This window comes from Macaca thibetana, chromosome 16 (assembly GCF_024542745.1).
Source record: "Macaca thibetana thibetana isolate TM-01 chromosome 16, ASM2454274v1, whole genome shotgun sequence".
Lineage (NCBI taxonomy): Eukaryota > Metazoa > Chordata > Mammalia > Primates > Cercopithecidae > Macaca > Macaca thibetana.
In genome coordinates, this window is record NC_065593.1 from 45,784,635 (window position 1) to 45,801,688 (window position 17,054).

At 41.7% G+C, this 17,054-nt stretch overlaps 2 protein-coding genes and 1 non-coding gene across 7 annotated transcripts in view; all 3 read left to right on the forward strand.

Annotated features, from left to right (window-relative positions):
- SNF8 (SNF8 subunit of ESCRT-II) overlaps positions 1–17,054 on the forward strand; it is a 576,904-nt gene that overhangs the window by 189,500 nt on the left and 370,350 nt on the right. The gene's annotated exons all lie outside the window — the stretch shown is intronic.
- The window catches only part of ZNF652 (zinc finger protein 652), a 72,803-nt gene that overhangs the window by 30,979 nt on the left and 24,770 nt on the right, over positions 1–17,054 (forward strand). Inside the window, exon 2 of the mRNA XM_050765662.1 lies at positions 14,359–15,517. Within this exon, the coding sequence (XP_050621619.1) occupies positions 14,618–15,517 (900 nt within the window). The 5' untranslated portion in view covers positions 14,359–14,617. The remainder of the gene's footprint in view (positions 1–14,358; positions 15,518–17,054) is intronic.
- Positions 4,868–4,930, forward strand: LOC126940013 (U7 small nuclear RNA). Its single transcript, XR_007720540.1, has one exon. It is a non-coding gene; the product is annotated as a U7 small nuclear RNA (small nuclear RNA).

Consider the following 17,054-nt stretch of genomic DNA (forward strand, 5'->3'; position numbering starts at 1 on the left):
CTTGCTCTCTTGCCCAGGCCGGAGTGCAGTGGTGCAGTTATAACTCACTATAGCTTCAACCGTCTGGGTTCAAATGATCCTCCTGCCTTAGCCTCCCAAAGTGCTAAGACTATAGGCATGAGTCTTGTTAATTCATTTCTGACCATAGATATGCTGGAGAAATTGGGAGAAAAGGGGGTAGGGAGAAGAAGGAAAGATGGTAGAGAAAAATTTAATTTACAAACTTTGTCTAAGTAAATATATGCTACAGGCTGGGTGCAGCGGCTCACACCTGTAATCTCAGCACTTTGGGAGTCCAAGGCAGGAGGATCACTTGAGGCCAGGAGTTTGAGACCAGCCTGGGCAACATAGCAAGACCTCTGTCTTCAAAAAAATTTAAATATATATCACAAGGAAAGGTATAATCTGCTCTGTGATGAGAGTTTTTAGCCTGGGGTTTTGGGATCCCTAGAGAATCCATGGATGGATTTCTGGAAATAGGCAGATCCCTTGAAATTGTTTGTAAAATTGTGTGTGTTCCTTTTGGGAGGGAGAGGATTTGTATATTTCAAAAGAATCAGAGAGGAAATATACAGGCTTATGGGAAGGAAAAGGCAGAAGGTATGTTAGCAATTTGTCTTTTTCTGTTGGCTATGTTTTGCATACATTATGGTTTGGGTTAAAACTTCCTACCTGGTTTCAAATATTTTTGTTTTAGACTGTTTATTTATACCTGTTGGTTTAACACTAGTTCAGTTAAGATGTTTTCAAAAGTGTTATATTTATTTATTCATTTATTTATTTATTTTGAGGCAGTGTTCCCAGGCTGGAGTGCAATGGTGCGATCTCAGCTCACTGCAACCTCAGTCTCCTGTGTTCAAGCAATTCTCCTGCCTCAGCCTCCCAAGTAGCTGGGATTACAGGTGCCAACCACCACGCCCAGCTGTTTTTGTATTTTCGGTAGAGACAGAGTTTTGCCACGTTGGCCACACTGGTCTTGAACTCCTGACCTCAGGTAATCCACCCACTTTGGCCTCCCAAAATGCTGGGATTACAGGTATGAACCACCATGCCTGCCTTTTATTTTATTTTATTTTTTGAGACGAAATCTCACTCTCACCCAGGATGGAGTACAGTGCTGCGATCTCAGCTCACTGCAATCTCCATCTCCCTGGTTAAACCAATTCTTCTGCCTCAGCCTCCCTAATAGCTGGGACTACAGGCATGCATTACCATGCATGGCTAGTTTTTGTACAAAATGTTAATTTTTGAAGTGTCAAAGAGTTTTTGTTAATGAGAAAACAGTAACACTCCATTGTCTTTTTGTAGGCCAAATGTATAAAATAAATTCCCAGCATTTTCTGATGTTATCCACAAATCTAAAATATTTGTGATTTTTATTTTTATAAGATACTAGAATGTAATAAAGGCATTTCTGAGTTATTTTTCTAAATGAGTTTTAAATTCAGGTTCACAATGATCTAGTCAATTTGACACTTCTCTTAGTGGATTATAGGTAGCCACAATGTGAACATCTGTACCTATAGTTATACCTGATAGATATACCTCAGCTCTAATTTGGGGTGTTACCTTTAGAAGTTTAAGAAAAGGCACATTCGGCTGGGCACGGTGGCTCACACCTGTAATCCCAGCACTTTGGGAGGCCGAGGTGGGTGGATCACCTGAGATCAGGAGTTAATTAGTATTTGATTTCTTCTTTGACCCTGGGCGTGGTGGTTATTGGTGAAAGTTAAGATTGCTTCAGCTGACTTGTGTGATGACTAATGCACATTAGTTTGTATTATCTTATATGGAAATGTGGAAACTGTTGATGCTTGAAGGTAATTAGGTAGTACCTAGGAAGAGTGCGTCTCTCCTTTGTCCTCTTTCACTGGTTGCACTTGCACATTATTGAGGAAAACACAATGGCAGTCTTGTTTAAATGTGTGTGTAAAAAACTACAGTGAAATTTTATTTTTATGAAAGCTTTGTCTAAAACTGAAGGTGACAAGCATTTCTCAATTTCACTTACAGAGAGTGGATTAGATGGACTGCTTAAAAATTGTTTGACATAGTACATTTTTATTAGATGAGACTGTAGTTCTGGTTTTTGACCATATAAAATATAGGCATCTGAGAACAGCTTGTAATGCTTATCCAAAATAAGGCCCAGTGATATATGACATTTGAGGTTTTTGTTTGTTGTGAAGATGACTGTTACAAGTTGACATTGGTAGCTTTTTGAGTGTATTTCAGGTCGATATTGTGAGCACCTTTGGAAATGAAGGACATTTATAAGTATGCGTTGATACTGTGATAACAAAACCCTTTTCGATATAAATTTTGTTTCTATAACTTTACATACAAAATTCAAAGTTGACAAGTTTATTTAGGTTTTACCCATTTGAAAGCTTACCATTTTGTTGCAAGAAGATGAACTAAAAATATACTTTAAATTTTGAGTCTTTAGTTTGTTAAAAGTGGTTACTGTGAAACCCAGACTACAGGTGAATCAATTTGAAAATCAGAATGTAACCTAACTTTCTAGACATTCTGAAGGAAGGTATGAGTTTCACTAGCTAAGGATAAAATTTACACCCTCAAACACGAGTCTGGAATTCTGTTATTTGCTTTGTATTGTAAAGGTATTTTGTTGTTCAAAAACCTAAGTACATCCTTTGAGACTGTTGTTTACCATTAACTCAGTAGGAGACAGTATGGTAAACTTGGACTAGGAGTTAGAAAAGCATAATTCAAACACTTGTCCCATCACTTACCAGCAATGACAATGGGAAAGTTGAGCCTCATCAGTAAAATGGGAGCAGCATTTGTGTTAGTCTGTTTGCACTGCTGTAAAGGAATACCTGAGGCTGGGTAATTTGTAAAGAAAAGTGGTTTACTTGGGCTCGTGGTTCTGCAGGCTGTAGAAGCCTGGCAACAACATCTGCTCGGCTTCTGTTAAGGGCCTCAGAAAGTGTACAATCATGGCAGAATGCAAAGGGGGACACAGGTGTATCACATGGTGAAAGAGCAAGCAAGAGATTGGGGGGAAGTGCCACTGTCTTAACCAGATCTCATGTAAACTCAGAGCAAGAAATAACTCATTCCCTCGAGGACGGCACCAGGCCATTCATGAGGGATCTGCCCCCATGACCCAAACACCTCCCACCAGGCCTCACCTCCAACATCGGGGATTACATTTCAACATGAAATTTGGAGAGGACAAAACATCCAAACCATATCAGCATCCCAAGTCATTGTAGGGTAATCATGCATAAGTAGGTTAAAAAAAAAAAACCCACATGGTTTCATTCCTGTCATTTTCCTGTGGTGTTGCTTGTGTGCAACATTCTTACCTTCCCCCTTCTCCATCTGACTTCTGCTTGTCCTTCAAGACCAGCCGCAGCTTTATCTCATCTCTGAAACTTCCCATGGCCTGTTCACCACCTCCCTTCACACACTGCCACTGTATGTTATGTGTATAGGTGAGTGTATTTATTTAGCAAATACTTATAATAGTGCTTACTGTTGCTAAGTATTCTCATAAGCATTTATACCAGTAATCCATGAGGTAGATACTACTACTATCTCCATTGTACATATACAGAAAATTAGACATAAAGAAGTTAAGTAACTTACTCAAGGTCGTGACCCACCTATGAGGTTTTAGAGCCAGATTTCTAATGCAGGCAGTCTGGTTTCAGAGTTTGTGCTCTTAACAGCTATACTGTGTTTTTACTTTTTAAAAAATTATGGGTGTGATGGCTCATGCCTGTAATTCCAACTCTTTGGGAGGCTGAGGCAGGCAGATTACTTGAGGCCAGGAGTTCGAGACCAGCCTGGATAACATGGTGAAACCCTATCTCTACTAAAAAAAAAAAAAAAAAAAAGTATGTATTTAAAAGTAGACACAAAGTCTCGTTATGTTGCTCACATTAGTCTTGAACTCCCTTGCTTCAAGTGATCCTCCTGCCTCAGCCTCCCAAAGTGCTGAGATTACAGGCATGAGCCACTGTGCCTGATCTGCTGTGCTATATTTTCATGACTGTCTCTCCAGGTACACCTTTGAGCACCTTGATGGTTCCAACTCCTACAATACCTAACACATAGTAGGCAATTCATAAACATTTAACAAATACATGATAAATATGCCTTATGTAGGCCAGGCACAGTGGCTCACGCTTGTAATCCCAGCACTTTGGGAGGCTGAGGCGGCGGATCACAAGATCAGGAGTTCGAGACCAGCCTGGCCAACACAGTGAAAGCCCGTCTCTACTAAAAGTACAAAAATTAGCGGGGCGTGGTGGCAGGGGCCTGTAATCCCAGCTACTAGGGAGGCTGAGGCAGGAGAATCACTTTGAAACTCAGGAGGCGGAGGTTGCAGTGAGCTGAGATTGTGCCACTGCACTCTAACCTGGGCAACAGAGCTAGACTCTGTCTCGGCGGGGAGGGGGAATATATATATATATATATATATATATATATATATATATATTCAGCTCCAGGTGCTCTAACCACATCCACAGTTCTTTTCTTACCATACTTCTTTTTTCTTTTTTTTTTTTAAGAAAAAAAATGTTGCCCAGGCTGGTCTGCTGGACTCAAGCAATTCTCCCACAGTACCGAGATTACAGGCATGAGCCACTGCACCTGGCCCGTACTTCTTATGTTTGCTACATAACTCTGCTTTATTAGTCCCATACTTCTTCCTTGATTTAATTTTGAATACAGATATTTCTGCTATACTGCCATATACGCTTTTCCAAAAAGTCCCCATTCTGCAAAATTGTGCACTAAAGTAAACAGGATTTACGGTGAAAATAGAGTTGAGGCAAACCACTCTAAATCTGTGGAACACCGTAGTCCTTGCACTAATAAAAACAAAAATAAATGTTACAACTCTTTTAGAATTTGTCTAGCAGGTTTTTTGGTCTTCGTGGAAAAAACCCCAAAAATAAAAAAAATTAAAATAAAATTAACCATAATAAAAACATATTAAATCTCCACTGGCATATATTTCCGTGTTTACAGACTTAATTCCTTGGGTGGTTGTTTCCTTCTCTGAGATTTTGGACCATGAGGACCTTTGCTTCCAATACAGACCAGTTTCATCAAAATAATTTTTTTTTGTTGTTTTCTTTTGAGACAGGGTCTCACTGTCACCCAGGCTGGAGTGCAGTGGCACAATCTTGGCTCACTACAGCCTCTGCCTCCTGGGTTCAAGCAGTTCTCGTGCCTCAGCCTCCCAAGTAGCTGGGACCACAGGTGTGCAGCACCATGCCTGGGTAATTTGTGTGTGTGTGTGTGTGTGTAGAGACGAGATTTCACCATGTTGCTCAGGCTGAAGGCCTCCCTTGTTTTATTGCACTTTGCTAACAAATTGAAGGTTTATTGTAACCATCCATCGAGCAAGTCTGTCAGTGTCATTTTTCCAACATGCTCACTTTGTGTTTCTGTGTCTCATTTTTGTAATTCTCCCAATATTTAAAACATTTTCTTTGCTATCTGTTAATGGTGATCTGTGATAAGTGATCTTTGATGTTACTGTTATAATTGTTTTGGGGTGCTATAAACCATACTCATATAAGATGACACACTTCATTGATAAATATCATATGTGTTCTTACTGTTCCACAGACCAGCTGTTACCCCATCTCTCTCCCTCTCCTCAAGCCTTCCTATTCCCTGAGACACAACAATATTGAAATTAGACCAATTAATAACTCTACAGTGGCCTCTCAGTGTTCAAGTGAAAGGAAGAGTCACCCCTCTCTCATTTTAAATCAAAAGCTAGAGATGTTAAAGCTTAGTGAGGAAGGCATGTCAAAAGCCAAGACAGGCCAAAACGTAGGCCTCTTGTGCCAAACTATCAAGTTGTGAATGCAAAGGAAAACTTTTTGAAGGAAATTTAAAAGTGCTACCCCAATGGGCCGGGCACGGTGGCTCACACCTATAATCCCAGCACTTTGGGAGGCCAAGGTGGGCAGACCACCTGAGGTCAGGAGTTCGGGACCACCCTAGCCAACATGTTAAAACCTAGTGTCTATTAAAAATACAAAAATTAGCCGGGCGTGGTGGTGTGTGCCTGTAATCCCAGCTACTCGGTAGGCTGAGGGAGGAGAAATGCTTGAACCCGGGAGGTGGAGGTTGCAGTGAGCTGAGGTCATACCACTGTACTCCAGCCTGCGTGACAAAAGTGAAACTCCATCTCAAAAAAAAAAAAGAAAAGTGCTATCCCAGTGAACACACGAATGATAAGAAAGTGAACCAGCTGGCTGGGTGTGGTGGCCCTCTCCTGTAATCCCAGCACTTTGGGAGTCCAAGGTGGGCGGATCAACCGAGGTCAGGAGTTCGAGACCAGCCTGGCCAACATAGTGAAACATCGTCTCTACTAAAAATACACAATTAGCCAGATGTGGTGTACACCTGTAATCCCAGCTACTTGGGAGGGTGAGGCAGGAGAATCGCTTGAACCCAGGAGGCGGAGGTTGCAGTGAGCTAAGATCACGCCACTGCACTCCAGCCTGGGTGACAGGTGAGACTGCGTCTCACAAAAAAAAAAAAAGTGAAACAGCCCTATTGCTGAGATGGAGAAGGTTTTAGTGGTTTGCATAGATCAAGCCAAACACAACATTCCTTTAAGCCAAAGCTAGAACAAGATCCTAACTGTTCAATTCTTTGAAGGCTGAGAAGTGAGGAAGCTACAGAAGAAAAGATGGAAGCCAGCAGAGAGGTTGGTTCATGAGGTTTGAGGAAATAAGCTATCTCCATAATGTAAAAGTGAAAGGTGAAGCAGCATGTGCTGATGTAGAAGCTCCAGCAAGTTATCCACATCTAAGATCATTTTCTGGTGTAGACAAAATAGCCTTATATTGAAAGAAGATGCCATCTAGGACTGTCATAGATAGAAGTGAATGCCTGGCTTCAAAAGATAGGCTGACTCTCTTGTTAGGGGCTAATGCAGCTGGTGACTTGAAGGTGAAGCCACTTTACTATTCTAAAAATCCAGAGGGCCTTATGAGTGATGCTATATCTACTCAGCCTGTGTGTTAGAAATGAAACAATAAAGCCTGAATAACAGCACACCTGTTTACAGCATGGTTTACTGAATATTTTAAGCCCACTGTTGAGATCTACTGCTCAGAAAAAAAGATTCCCTTCAAAGTATTATGGCTCATTGACAGTGCACCTAGTTACCCAAGAGCTCTGATGGAGATGTACAAGGAGATGAATGTTGAATGTTGTTTTCATGCATGATAATTTAACATTCATTCTGTAGCCCATGGATCAATGAGTAATTTTTACCTCCTAGCTTTATTTATAAAATTGATTTTGGCCAGGCGCGGTGGCTCAAGCCTGTAATCCCAGCACTTCGGGAGGCCGAGGCGGGCGGATCACAAGGTCAGGAGATCGAGACCACAGTGAAACCCCGTCTCTACTAAAAATACAAAAAATTAGCCGGGCGCGGTGGCGGGCGCCTGTAGTCCCAGCTACTCAGGAGGCTGAGGCAGGAGAATGGCGGGAACCCGGGAGGCGGAGCTTGCAGTGAGCCGAGATCGCGCCACTGCACTCCAGCCTGGGCAACAGCGTGAGACTCCGTCTCAAAAAAAAAAAAAAAAAAAAAAATTGATTTTGTACTATAGCTGCCATAGATAGCGATTCCTCTGATGGGTCTGGGCAGAGTAATTTGAAAACCTTCTAGAAAGGATTCACCACTCTAGATACCATTAAGAACATTTGTGATTCATGGAAAGAGGTCAAAATATCAACACAAACAGGAGTTTAGAGGAGTCGATTCCAAGCCTCATGGACAACTTTGAGGGTTTCAACGCTTCAGTGGAGGAAGTCACTGCAAATGTGGTGGAAATAGCAAGAGAACTAGAATTAGAAGTGGAGCCTGAGCCGGGCGCGGTGGCTCAAGCCTGTAATCCCAGCACTTTGGGAGGCTGAGACGGGCGGATCACAAGGTCAGGAGATCGAGACCATCCTGGCTAACACGGTGAAACCCCGTCTCTACTAAAAAATACAAAAAGCTAGCCGGGCGAGGTGGTGGGCGCCTGTAGTCCCAGCTACTGGGGAGGCTGAGGCAGGAGAATGGCGTGAACCCGGGAGGCGGAGCTTGCAGTAAGCTGAGATCCGGCCACTGCACTTCAGCCCGGGTGACAGAGCGAGACTCCGTCTCAAAAAAAAAAAAAAAAAAGAAGTGGAGCCTGAAGTGTGACTGAATTGCTGCCATCTTTTGATAAAACTCGAACAGATGGAATCTACTTCTTGAGATGGAATCTACTCCTGGTGAAGATGTCGTGAACGTTATTGGAATGACAAAGGATTTAGAATATTCCATAAACTTAGTTGTCGAAGCAGTGGCTGGGTTTGAGAGGATTGACTCCAATTTTGAAAGAAGTTCTACTGTGGGCTAAGTGTTATCAAACAGCATCATATCCTACAGAGAAATCTTCTATGAAACGAAGAATAAGTCAATGCAGCAAATTTCATTGTTGTCTTATTTTAAGAAATTGCCACAGCCATTCCAGCCTTCAGCAACCACCACCCTGATCATGCAGCAGCCATCAACATTGAAGCAAGACCCTCCATTGGCAAAATGATTGATTCACTGAAGGATCAGATAATCGTTAACATTTTTTAACAATAAATTATTATTTTATTCTTTTTTTTTTTTTTTTTTTTTTTTTTGAGACAGAGTGTCGCTCTGTTGCACAGGCTGGAGTACAGTGGCGCAGTCTTGGCTCACTGCAAGCTCCGCCTCCCGGGTTCACATCATTCTCCTGCCTCAGCCTCCTGAGTAGCTGGTACTACAGGTGTCTGCCACCATGCCCAGCTAATTTTTTGTATTTTTAGTAGAGACCGAGTTTCACCGTGTTAGCCAGGGTGGTCTCGATCTCCTGACCTCATGATCCGCCCACCTCAGCCTCCCAAAGTGCTGGGATTACAGACGTGAGCCACCGCACCCGGCCACAATAAATTATTTTAAAATTAAAGCATGTACATTGTTTTTTAAGATACAAAGCTATTGCACACTTAATAGACTACAGTGTAATGTAAACATAACTTATATTCACAAGGAAACCAAAAAATTTGTGTGACTTGCTTTATTGAGGTATTTGCTTTATTGCGGCGGTCTGGAGCCGAACCGGCAATATCTCTGAGGTGTGACTGTTCTCTCAGCTTCATCAGGTATAAAGTGGAAAGAGTTTTATTCATGAAGTCACTGAATGAACCATTGCTTGCATTAAAGGAAGATACAGAAGTAGAGTGTTCAGCTTTTTTCTTGAGGTCTTCGTGTATTGCTAAGGCTTGCTTTCTCTGTAATTTTGAGAAAGCTTGCTCCTGAAACTAACATTGCTTCTGAGTTATTCTGCTATCATTTCCCTATTTACTAATAGCATTTGAATTAATTCACATTAGAGAAATATGCTTTGTAGCAGAACTCATCTTTAGTCTCTTTTAAAAAGCTATTTTATTGAGTACCATCTTAATCAGTGATTGTGAAAGCCAAATATTTGATTTGATCTTTGCCTCAAGACTGAATTCTATACAGGCTTTGTAGCTCAAAGATTTCAGTTTTACATTAAGCACTTGCCTCTTCCTCTGCAAATCCCTGACTTTCTGGATTTATTTTATTCTTGATTATAAATTGATCATTATTTTCTGCATTCATCCTTTTCATGTGATAATTTGTTAAATACAACTAATAGTGTTACAATACAACACACTTGTAATAGTCCATTTTCCCACTAGAGCTGTTAGCTCTTGTGGTATATTATCTACCTTCTGGGATAGCTGATAATTTCACTGATCATTTCACCACTGTATAATATAAGTTGCTGATCTTTTAGCCTCCAATAACGTTCCTTGCCTCCTTCCACCCAGCTCCTAAGGCTTTGTCATATATTTTAGGCTTTTTGGTAAGGCAGCACCCTACTTCTGGTGTCTACTCGTAGCAGCTTGGATAAGCCAAATTGTGCTGTGGTAATAAACAATGCAGGATCTCAGTGGCTTTAAAAACACTGTGTGGCTGGGCGCGGTGGCTCACGCCTGTAATTCTAGCACTTTGGGAGGTCGAGGCAGGTGAATCACCTGTGGTCAGGGGTTCAAGACCAGCCTGACCAACATGGTGAAACCCTGTCTCTACTAAAAATACAAAAAAGCTGGGCGTAGTGGTGGGTGTCTGTAGTCTCAGCTATTCAGGAGTCTGAGACAGGAGAATCGCTTGAACCCGGGAGGCAGAGGTTGCAGTGAGCCGAGCCTGGGTGACAGAGTGAGACTCTGTCTCAAAACAAAACAAAACAAAACAAAACAAAAACACCAAGAAAATACACTGCGTCTATCCAGTAGGTCGTCTTAGTTGTTAGGGGACCAGAGAGAGAGCAATCATCACCTGAAAGATTGCTAGCCACTGTGCCAGAAGGAAAAGAGATCTGAAGGATTTCATATTGGTTAGTAAGTGCCCTGCCTCTCCCTGTCACTTCTCATAATATGCTGACCAGAAGTAGTCACAAGACCCCATCCAACTACAGGGAATAGGAGTTGTGGGCGTGGTTTAAAAAGTGTAGCCTAGGCTGGGTGCAGTGGCTCACACGTGTAATCCCAGCACTTTGGGAGGCTGAGGTAGGAGAATTGCTTGAACCCGGGAGGTGGAGTTTGCAGTGAGCTGAGATTGTGCCACTGCACTCTAGCCTGGGTGACAGAGCAAGACTCTGTCTCAAAAAAAAAAAAAAAATTAGCTGGCCATGGTGGTGTGTATAGCCCCAGCTACTCCAGAGGCTGAGACAGGAGAATTGCTTGAACCCAGGAGGCGTAGTTGCAGTAAGCCGAGATTGCACCATGCATTCCAGCTTGGGCGACAGAGCAAGACTCCGTCTCCAAAAAAAAAAAAAAAAGGTGTAGCCTACCATGTGCCCAGAAAGCTGAGAGTCAGAAATATTTGGAAAATGAATTAATGATTACTCTTTATTTTTTTTCTTTGTCTTTCTGGTTTTTGTTTAACTTCTAGCTTTTGCTAGCTAATTGAATTTTAAATCACTCCTCCCTTACTTAATTTGACATAATTAATATGAGTTTATTTAAATGATACTCATAGTAGTTCACATTATTTCCATGGGTGAGAAGTTTTGGCACATGTAGAATAAGGTTGCTAGGATTTTCCTACTTAAAATATGAGGGATGAAACTGGTACAAAAAGATAGGCAGTTAAAAGAATAGTTGAGTTTAAATTATTTCAAGGTGTCATTTGTCATAGTAGAAATAGACCATGAGCTTTGGAGTCAGGCAGGCCTGTAGTCAAATACTACGTCTGTCATTTGATAGACTTGTGATCTTAGACAAATTATGTTGCCTCTCTGAGCCACAATTTTACCATTTATAAGTACAAGAAAGTATGAAGGTATCTATTCAGATGTCAGGTAAAACATGGTAGCACTTATTACCACAAATTCCTGAAATTCCATTAAAGCTAAAGTAAAATAATTTTTTTTAAAAAGAATAAATTCACAAGGAAAAAGAAAATGGAAGAGAAGACAAAGGACTAGTGTAGGAGTGATAGAAATAATTGTGAACTACTCATAGTCATAATATTAGTCATAAATACTGATTTTTTTCAAAGTTGTGATGTAACTATATTGGGAACATGAGGGAAGAGTTGGGAACAATAAGGTAAAAAAACTAGAGAGCCAGGCGCGGTGGCTCACGCCTGTAATCCCAGCACTTTGGGAGGCTGAGGTGGGCGGATCACGAGGTCAGGAGATCAAGACCATCCTGGCTAACACGTGAAACCCCATGTCTACTAAAAATACAAAAAATTAGCTGGGGGTGGTGGCGGGCGCCTATAGTCCCAGCTACTCGGGAAGCTGAGGCAGGAGAATGGCGTGAACCTGGGAAGCAGAGCTTGCAGTGAGCCGAGATCACGCCACTGCACTCCAGCCTGGGTGACTGAGCGAGACTCTGGCTCAAAAAAAAGGAAAACTAGAGAGAGACAAGGTAATATCTGAAATTGAAATAAAAAGTCCAGAAACAGAAATATAATCAAATTATGTAGAAATATGGAATTAAATGGAGAGAGGGGCAGCTAAAACAGCCTTATTGCCTCCAGGGAATGGGACTGAGATAAATTGGAGTACGGCCAATACATTTGAATTGTGAAACTATGAATTTTTAAAATGATTATTTTGATAAAAATTGAATTTAAAAACCAGTCCCACCAGCCTGGGTAACATAGGGAGACCCCATCTCTAAAAAATTTTTTTTTAATTAGCTGGGTGTGGTGGCACATGCCTGTGGTCCTAGCTGTTTAGGAGGCTGAGGTGGAAGGATCACTTGAGCCCAGAAGGTTGAGGCTGCAGTGAGCCATGATTGCACCACTGGACTCCAGCCTGGGCAACGGAGTGAGACCCTGTCTTCCCCCCCGCCCTTCCAGATGGAATCTAGCTCTGTTGCCAGGCTGGAGTGCAGTGGCACGATCTCAGCTCACTACAATCTCCACCTCCCAGGTTCAAGCGATTCTCCTGCCTCAGCCTCCTGAGTAGCTGGGATTACAGGCACGCGCCGCTCTGCTCAGCTAATTTTTGGATTTTCAGTGGAAACAGGGTTTCACCATGTTGACCAGGATGGTCTTGATCTCCTGACCTCGTGATCCGACTACCTCGGCCTCCCAAAGTGCCAGGATTACAGGCATGAGCCACAGCACCTGGCCCGAGACCCGGTCTTAAAAAAGAAATCAACCCCACAGTTTTGTGGTGGATATTAAATAATGAACAATAAAAACTATTATAGTGCCTATGTCCATAGCAGGCATTTAATAAACACTAATTTCCAGCCAGGCGTGGTGGCTCACGCCTGTAATCCCAGCACTTTGGGAGGCCGAGGCGGGCGGATCACAAGGTCAGGAGATCGAGACCACAGTGAAACCCCTTCTCTACTAAAAATACAAAAAATTAGCCGGGCGCGGTGTCGAACGCCTGTAGTCCCAGCTACTCAGGAGGCTGAGGCAGGAGAATGGCGTGAACCCGGGAGGCGGAGCTTGCAGTGAGCCGAGATCACACCACTGCACTCCAGCCTGGGCGACAGAGCAAGAATCCGTCTCAAAAAAAAAAAAAACAAAAAAAAAAAACTAATTTCCTTCCTTTTGTCAATTGTTGTTTACAGTGATATTCATACGACTCAGAGGATAGGTGGGTTGGCTAAATAGCAATGTGAGTATGTCACTAAACAAATTATATGCCCTTCTAAGCTTTTTAAAAATTAATATTGGATGGTTTTATTTTTCTTGGAACCATATCAACTTGATGGGTATGGTTTCTTAGAATTTAGACTCCTGTGCAACTGACACATAAAAAAATCACCCACTTACTGAGTGGGTGAAGTGAGCTATGCACAGAACAAATGTTAAAATATTTGACAACTTTGAAATTACTCCAATAAACCTGAAAACAATTATATTTATACCTAGATTATAAAGTATTTAAGGCCAAGGACATTTTTCTTCTCTTCTATAGTTATGTCAATTAGCTATTTTATTTCCAGGGACCACAGTGCCTACCCCACTACCACCTTTGTTCTGTGAGCTCTCACTGTGGTGGACATGTGATTGATGTTGAAAGAAAGTCAGCCAATATAAAGCTGTTGTGTGTTTCATGCCCAACACATTGTAAACTAGACTGTAAAGGTCTTGTGGATAGAGACCATATGTTTTGCCATATCAGCATATTCTGTAGTATCTAGGAAAATGAATGCTGTGCAATATTATTTTATTCATCAAATATATACTGTATGCTAGATACTGTGCTAAGCTCTGAGGATATCTCAGTGAACTGGACAGATGTGGCTTTTGCTGTTGTAAAATTTATAGTCTAACAGAAAATGTTTATGAATTCCTGTAATCAAAATAATGGCCCATACTGAAACATTTAAGCAGTTAAAAGCATTGTGTATGTAAAGAGTTTAATAATTTTGGCCGGGTGTGGTGGTTCATGCTTGTAATCCCAGCACTTTGGGAGCCCGAGGTGGGTGGATCACGAGGTCAGGAGTTCAAGACCAGCCTGGCCAAGATGGTGAAACCCCGTCTGTACTAAAAATACAAAAATTAGCCCAGCGTGGTGGCAGCTGCCTGTAATCCCAACTACTTAGGAGGCTAAGGCAGGGAAATCGCTTGAACCCGGGCAGCAGAGGTTGCAGTAAGCCAAGACTGCACTACTGTACTACTGCACTCCAGCCTGGGTGACAGAGTGAGACTCCATCTCTAAATAATAATAATATTTAATAATTATTATTATTTAAGCTATGTTTCTTGTGATTTAAATTCATGCTATAAAAAGGAAATAGTGGTATTATCTGATGTTTTTTCCTCTTTGCTTTTCTTTGTAGATAAGATGCTCCCAAGTCCCTTGCAGCTCTCTTCAGAAGAAAAATCACTAGTGCTCTGCTCTTGCCGTAATACCAAACCTTTTTGACTCATGCTTTGGTGCTGCAACACTGGAAGAATTGCACACAATTTCCAGGAATATCTTTTTTTCATTTGAGTGATTCTTTGTGGATGAAAAAAGATTTGAGTCTTAATAATTACCTTGTTTTAAAGCTATTTTCTTTATAGTCTGAACTGCTTAATAAATTGGGCCACTTACCAATGAGCCACACAGCCAGTTCTTGTCAGGAACTGGTTGAAAACTGTGCTGTGCATGTAGCAGGAATGGCACAAGAAGATAGCCGTCGTGGTCAAGTGCCATCTTCCTTTTATCATGGTGCCAACCAAGAACTTGACCTGTCCACCAAAGTGTACAAAAGGGAGTCAGGAAGTCCTTATTCTGTGTTAGTGGACACCAAGATGAGCAAGCCACATCTCCATGAAACAGAAGAACAGCCGTATTTCAGGGAGACAAGAGCAGTGTCTGACGTGCATGCTGTTAAGGAAGACCGGGAGAATTCTGATGACACAGAAGAGGAAGAGGAAGAAGTCTCTTACAAAAGGGAGCAGATCATAGTGGAGGTAAACCTTAATAATCAAACATTAAATGTGTCTAAAGGGGAAAAGGGTGTCTCTTCTCAGTCCAAAGAGACTCCTGTTCTTAAGACAAGCAGTGAGGAGGAAGAGGAAGAGAGTGAGGAAGAGGCCACAGATGACAGCAATGACTATGGAGAGAATGAAAAGCAGAAGAAAAAGGAGAAGATAGTAGAGAAAGTCAGCGTTACACAAAGGAGAACCAGGAGAGCTGCCTCTGTTGCCGCAGCTACCACTTCCCCTACTCCCAGAACTACAAGAGGTCGTAGGAAGAGTGTAGAGCCACCTAAGCGTAAGAAGCGGGCCACAAAGGAGCCCAAAGCACCAGTCCAGAAAGCTAAGTGTGAAGAGAAAGAGACTCTGACCTGTGAGAAGTGCCCCAGGGTATTTAACACTCGCTGGTACCTGGAGAAGCACATGAACGTTACTCACAGGCGCATGCAGATTTGTGATAAATGTGGCAAGAAGTTTGTCCTGGAAAGTGAGCTGTCCCTTCACCAGCAAACAGACTGTGAAAAAAACATTCAGGTAGGTTTCATCACCGAGAGGGCAAACTTTTCAGGATAAAACCTGGCTGTTCAGATTCATCTGGTATCCGCCCAAGAGAATAAATACAATAGAGGCTGAAGGGACAGATTTCACCAATTTATCATTTGAAAAGCTCCTGCTTTGGTCTTTTCTAAACCAAGGCTTTTATTTCGAAAGCATTAAATTTGACGCTGGACTAGTGGGAACCCAGGCACACTGGAAGGGGGATCTGTTATAGTTGATTGACCAGGAGGTTAAAATCAACACCAACTTTGCACTGAGATTCACTGTTGTAGGACATGTAATAGAATTCATTCTGGCATCTTCTCTGTGGAGGTAGGAGTTACTGATTAAAGGTTAGGAGTAGAGAAAGGTCCCTTTCTGGGTTTATAATGATGCCAGATTCTAGTACAGCTGATGGGGACAAAAACCATCATGACTCAGACCGGTGGAAATGGAAGATCTTCAGCAGTGAGTTTGCTTTTACCATTGGAGAGATGACAACACTAAATTTGCCAAGAGGCTGAGCCCATGGGAATATGCAAACTTTAAGCAGAGGCTGAGCTGGTTGAAAATGTTGCCCACCTGGCACTAGGTTTACATAATGCCACTGTACAGTATTGTTAAGGTAACAAAATAATGGTATTCAAACCAGGTTGGTGTCGTGAAAGGACTATATTGTGATAGGTTAAAGAGGTATGCTAATTATATTATGTCAAATGGATTGCAGTTATATTGGTTTGCACATGTGAATGCATATTAATGAATATAAGAGGTAAGTCTATTCATGTCTCCATAAGATATGTAACAGAAATATTTTGTACCATATTTAAGCTAAACTTATAAAGGATAAATTGTGTTGGTTTGTTTTGTTTTTTGGTGTGCTTCTAATATTGGTAGTTACTTTTTAAGTTTCACTTTTCTTTCATTGCTTTTAATCAACAACTGAGATCATTGCTCTACTTTAAAGAGTTTTAAAAAATGGAAATTGCATTTGCTAAAAATTCACCGCTTTTGATTCATCAGTTGTGACTTGATCTCCGACACGCTGGGTAAATAAAAGAAGACTGAGTCATGGAGCCCATATCCTCCGGTAACTGCCAGTGCCCTGGCTTGGATAGGAGTTGTCTGCAACACTTCAGGCCAAAGGGAGTGTGGTGCACTGCTGCGCGCTAGGGAGTGTGGTGCCCTGCTGTACACTAGGGAGTGTGGTGCACTGCTGTACACTAGGGAGTGTGGCGCCCTGCTGTGTGCTAGGGAGTGTGGCGCACTGCTGCACTCTAGGGGTCAAACTTGGATTCTGTAATGATCTGTTACTGAAAGTGTTCTTGATCTTTATATATAGGTTTTGTGGGGTGTTTTTTTTTTTTAAACTTAAATCTGTTTAAGTTACAGAAAACATTTAATAAATACTTTTTGTGTGTGACTTTCCTCACGATTCTTCATGATACTACTTTTAAATTTGTGTTTTAAGTTTTGTGGATTCTGCTAAATGAACTTCATTCAAATTCCTAAAGAACACTGTACTTTGTTCTTA